The sequence below is a fragment of the Phaseolus vulgaris genome, chromosome 3 (assembly GCF_000499845.2).
Source record: "Phaseolus vulgaris cultivar G19833 chromosome 3, P. vulgaris v2.0, whole genome shotgun sequence".
Taxonomy (NCBI): Eukaryota; Viridiplantae; Streptophyta; class Magnoliopsida; order Fabales; family Fabaceae; genus Phaseolus; species Phaseolus vulgaris.
In genome coordinates this window covers 31,172,067-31,175,160 of record NC_023757.2, presented here as the reverse complement: position 1 = coordinate 31,175,160, position 3,094 = coordinate 31,172,067, and the positions used below count along the sequence as shown (strand labels likewise).

General features: G+C 37.1%; 1 protein-coding gene across 1 annotated transcript; it reads right to left on the bottom strand.

Moving 5' to 3' along the window:
• Window positions 1–1,416: 1,416 nt before the first annotated feature.
• Window positions 1,417–1,896, bottom strand: LOC137805541 (uncharacterized). Its single transcript, XM_068605485.1, has one exon. The coding sequence runs from the start codon at window positions 1,894–1,896 to the stop codon at window positions 1,417–1,419; it is 480 nt and encodes a 159-aa protein (XP_068461586.1).
• Between the last annotated feature and the right edge of the window lie 1,198 nt (window positions 1,897–3,094).

Here is a 3,094-nt window from a genome sequence, read left to right as displayed (position 1 = left end):
TCTAGATCATGAGTTGGATAATTTCTTTCATGCACCTTTAATTGACGAGAAGCGTAGGCAACAACTTTCTTATTCTGCATTAGAACACAACCCAATCCCTGATAGGAAGCATCACAGAAAACTTCAAAAAGACTTATTGGTATCAGGGATTGTCAATACAGGAGCATTAGTCAACCTTGTTTTCAACTCTTCAAAGCTTCTCTCACATTGTTCAGTCCATGCAAAAGGATGATCCTTTCTAGTGTATTGGGTCAAATGAGCCACTATTTTAGAAAAGCCTTCTATAAATCTCCTGTAATATCCAACTAACCCAACAAAGCTTTTGATTTTTGTAACTGTTTTAGGACGTTCCCACTGAAGTACAACCTCCACTTTAGAAGGATCTACTGATATTCCCTATGCAGAGATGACATGTCCTAAAAATTGTATTTCTGACATCCAGAAGTCACATTTTGAAAGTTTAGCATATAACTGTTTTCCTCTCAAAATGTTCAGGACGGTTCTAAGATGTTCTGCATGTTCTTCCCTTGTACGAGAATAGATCAAGATGTCATTTATGAACACTACCACAAACTTATCAAGAAAAGGTCTGAATATCCGATTCATATAATCCATGAAAATAGTTGGAGCATTAGTCACCCCAAATGGCATAACTAGAAATTCATAGTGACCATACCTTGATCTAAAAGCAGTCTTTTGAACATCTTCCACTTTCACTAAAATTTGGTGATAACCTGAGCGCAGATCTATTTTAGAAAAGACAAATGCTTCATGCAACTGATCCATCAGATCGTCAATTCTAGGAAGAGGATATTTATTCTTTATTGTTAACTTGTTTAATTGTCTGTAATCTATGCATAGACGTCATGAACCATCTTTCTTCTTCACTAATAACACTGAAGCTCCCCATGGAGAAACACTAGGTCGAATGAATTGTTTCTCTAATAAGTCTTCTAGTTGTTTCTTCAATTCAGCTAACTCTACTGGTGCCATTCGGTATGGAGAAATTGACACAGGGCCTGCTCCGGGAATCAAGTCTATTGCAAACTCTATCTCTCTTTTAGGTGGAAGTCCAGGAATCTCGTTAGGAAATACATCCATAAACTCCTGAACTACAAACATATCTTTTTGTACTTTATTAGTAACTATAGAACAAGACAAGAGCATAAAACATTTTTCACCTTCTTATATCTCTCTTTCAAGTTGTTGAGCTGAGATAACCTGCATTCCTTCTAATCCAGGAAAAATTAACTTCTTTCGACCACAATCTATAAGGATATGATTAGCAGACAACCAATCCACTCCCAATATAACCTCCAAATCTTTTAGAGGTATACAAATCATGTTGATTTTGTATCTCCGCCCATCTATAATTACTGGACACTCAGCACACATGGAAGAAGTTACTATAATACCTTATGTTGGTGTAGATACCACCAACTCAAATTCTAACTCTCGGACTAGCAACTTAAGCTTCTTAGCACAATCAAAAGATATAAAAGAACGGGTTGCCCCATAATCAAATAATACAGATGACTGTGTTCCAAGGATAGAACAAATACCTCTAACAAGGCTATCAGACTGTGAAGCTTCAGCTCCACTAATAGCAAAAACTCTGCCAGCAGCTTTGGGTTTTTTATTACTATTTTGTTGTACTTGTTGCACTCTGCCAGAATTTGGAGCTCCCAATTGGACACGACAGTCTTTTGTTTCATGACCATACCTGTGACATCTATCACATGTCACATTTGACACTGGATGAGGGCAAAATCTAACAACATGTGGCCCACCGCATCTAAAACATCTGAAACTAGGTGCTGATTGAGAACTGGGTCTTCCACTGCTATAAGATTGATGTTTGAAATAAGGTTTCTTTCTATCTTCATATTTAGGCATGCTTTTAGAAGGTCCTCCCACTAGAGGCTTAGCAAGTCTGCTACTATTTTTCAAACTCTCCACTAGTTTTGCTTTCTCCACTAGAGCAGGGAAATCTCTAATGGACATAGGAATCACCACTTCTTTAAGCTCTTGCTTCAACCCAAACTCAAATTTTCTACATCTCCAAGCCTCAGTCATGGTCTGGGTGTAAAATCTAGCTAGGTGTTTGAACCTAGTAGCATATTCAGTGACTGAAAGATTTCCTTGTTCCAGCTGCATGAATTCAATTTATTTTGCATACCTGACACTATCAGGAAAATACTCCTCCAGGAATCTTACTTTGAAGTTCTCCCAAGTGACATCTTCTCCTTTGTCTTCCATCATTTGCTTCATGCCTATCCACCAGAATTCAGCTTCTTCAGTTAGTATATAAATGGCATAGGATAACTTTCTCTCTTCAGGGCATTGAGTAGCTTCAAAGATTCTTTCTATGTCTCTCACCCACTGGTCTGCTCCATCTGGATTTACCTTGCCATTAAATCTGGGTGGATTGTGTCTCAGAAAATCCTCCAGACTAAAAGTATGGGGTTGTTGATGAAGCTGAGATGCTTCTGTTACTAATCTAGCTAATTCTAATTGATGAAGGGCGTCCTGATGCTGTTGTGCCATAGTAGCACTCTGTAGTTGCAAGGATGTTGCCATCATCTCTATTGCCCGAGCTAGGTTGGGCATATCTACTGGTGGAGGAGGAGTAGGTGGTCTACGTGCCATCTACTAAGCACATAAAGAATTGGGTTCGAAATTACTAAAATTTCCAACTACATCTTTAAGACAAATTAATTTCAAAGAAATTAATCATACGAAACAGGTAAAAACCAATCAAAACTTATCTCTAAAATGTACTTTAGCTATTTAGAATTAAGATAGAAAATAATCTTGATCCATTCATGAGTGTGCACCCTCACCACTCTATCAAGATTCTTTTCATTCTTAATACTTTCATCTATATTCATAACAATTAAATTTATTTGACTCGAACACAAAAAAGATTTCAAGAAAAAAAAAACTTTGTCAAACATCTTATTATAAACTTTTAACTAAGTCTGGAGGCTAAACTTAAACATAAATCTACATGCAGGAGAAACATAATAAACCCACTATCCTCAGGTTATCCTAAGGATGAACCGCTCTGATACCATTAAATGTAACACTCTGG